General features: G+C 36.2%; 1 protein-coding gene across 1 annotated transcript in view; it reads right to left on the reverse strand.

Annotated features, from left to right (window-relative positions):
* Positions 1 to 449: 449 nt before the first annotated feature.
* LOC108966089 (protein TsetseEP-like) overlaps positions 450 to 2,385 on the reverse strand; it is a 2,802-nt gene continuing 866 nt past the window's right edge. Inside the window, exons 2-3 of the mRNA XM_018928827.1 lie at positions 2,032 to 2,355; positions 450 to 1,951 (exon numbers count right to left, since the gene is read on the reverse strand). Coding sequence (XP_018784372.1) covers positions 1,550 to 1,951; positions 2,032 to 2,355 — 726 coding nt within the window. The 3' untranslated portion in view covers positions 450 to 1,549. The remainder of the gene's footprint in view (positions 1,952 to 2,031; positions 2,356 to 2,385) is intronic.

Below are 2,385 nucleotides of genomic sequence, written 5' to 3' on the forward strand. Positions count from 1 at the left end.
CAAAATACAGTTCAACTGCTTATTCAATACTTTTTATATATACTACTTCCCACCCTGCTCTATCTTAAACTGTATTTAGGAAGGCCATCTTAAAGTAATGCAAATACGMTTCCTTAGAAAGGTGATTTTAGTGACCTGCAAATGACATATGCCGTTTATGTGACGACAGCACTGATAATGCGGAAAGCATTTTCCCTCACACGCAAGCAAAACACAAGAAATCATAAACCGTATCATAAACTTTCTCATCTAAATAACATAAATATCAAGAAGAACTGGATAATACTGGTGTAAATTTATACTGGAGAAGTTGATTTGAAAACTGATAGGAATAATATATTTAATTTAGAGAAGAACCTCTTTTGCAGTTTTCTGAGTGAAGTTAAGCTATAATAAAAATCTAGCTAATTTAAACAAGATATAAAAGCAGGTTAGCATAAAAAGATTACTTAATAAGAAAACGAATTTATTGAATATCTTTAAACAGATTTTGATTGGTAGGCTTGTATCTTATAGTGTCCAATGTCATCATMGTTGTTATTTTCTACAACCACATTAAAGATTAGTTCCATCTCGCTCTCACTCGCGTTTCTATTCATTACTCCTGATTGTGATGTCGCTGTTAACGTCGTACATTGTAGAACTACTATTAAAGAACAAAATATGACGTGGGCATTGAAACCTAGCGAGGAATTACTGTCGTCAAATAGTATTGCTTTAGATTTATTATATTATGTGAAAACGCCACAATGATAAATTAAATACAAACACTTTTGATGTGCGGGTTAAGCCGCGTCGACAGAATCGTCATAAATTCTGCTGTTTTCTCAGAATTCACATACCTAAATCAAAATAGCGCTATCAACTAGTAACGGTAGGACAAAAGAGAAGTCTGGGAAAAGCGAAGAAATACAGACTGCCATTGAAGATATTACTAAGGCAGACGTAAAAAATTGGATCGTGATAAGATTTAGCACGAAAGAAAACAATKAAAATAAAACACAAAAATAGAAGAACAGAAAATAATTAAATATTAAAATTCCAMATATGAGGAAACAAATTATGTAGGTTTGATTGTTTATATATTTTTTCTTTGGCTGTTACTKTTTTTTCATTCTACCTTATTTTCTTTTTCCTTTCTTTCGAGTGAAARATGTAATATTTTTGTTTGATCGATAGAAGATACTATGAACTTTAAAAGAAAATATTTTTTATGCTACGGGAGGTATACATATATACATAATATACATATGTTTCCTTAACGTTCATGCAACGAATATGTCGGAGCAGTCTCAATATTTGTGACTTTATATACGATAATTTCCAGGAATTTACAGCATTTCCTTTCCTTACGGAAAAGGAGCTCGAATTGGTTTTATATTTATTTAAGATAATTGCGTTGAATACCAATAAATCACTTGTGACTGCTTTAGGATTTAAATATATAGGTATATGTATTTGTGTAAAACGTTTTGTGTCTTCAGCTTCCTCATATACTACTTGTAACAGTAAAGCAGAATTTCTTGCGGCACTATTTTATATCAAAATTTTACACATTTTGGTCTCCATTTTGTTSTAAAGAGTTATTTAAAATGGTAATTAAGTTACTCTGCGGTGCAGGATTAGCAGCAGCCGAACGACTGTTCATAATACCCAGAGGCGTACGACGAGGAGCAGAAATCAGTTGGATATCATTTACGGCAGCAGACACTGGAGCAGGAGTGACGGCAGTGGAGGTKGTGGGTGGTGCTATTGTTGGTGGHGGGCCATTATCCAAGCAAAAATTGAGCGCCGTGTAGATTTGTCCCGTGCGCTCTATATACTGACGTTCACTCGCGTTTGAGCAGCGATAGGACTCGACGTCAATAAGGTTTATTTGCTGACGCAAGCTGGCTGCCAGATCGGAAGCATTATTGGAGACGGTGTAAATGGTGGATAATGTGTTTGATGACTGCAATAAGTAAATAAAGTTAATATTGAGAATAGAATGGATAATGTTTTTTCATATAAAGCTTTTTGCTTGCCACTCACCAAGTAGGCGAAACAGTCGAGCGCCGACAATGAATCGCTGGTCACATCACACGATTGCATATAACTACAAACGCTAGCGGCCAAAGTAGAGATGTCTTTCTGTTGCGAGCTCGCCTGCGCCAAAATATTATCACGACCATCTTCTGCCGCTTTCACGCATTTCTCATATTCTACGGCCCACTGGTTGGACGCTTCGTTCAGTAGCGGCACATAAACACTGAAACATTGCATTGATGACGGTGTTGTGGCGCGTCCTTGATGGGCCAGCAGAAAGTTGCCCAAAGAGATATCAGCTCGAGCCGAAATGTGGCTGGGGAGCGCGCACTATGAGAGCGTTATAAGTATATGTTAAAA

Source organism: Bactrocera latifrons, unplaced genomic scaffold (assembly GCF_001853355.1).
Source record: "Bactrocera latifrons isolate USDA-ARS-PBARC rearing strain unplaced genomic scaffold, ASM185335v1 scaffold_155, whole genome shotgun sequence".
NCBI classification, from domain to species: Eukaryota; Metazoa; Arthropoda; class Insecta; order Diptera; family Tephritidae; genus Bactrocera; species Bactrocera latifrons.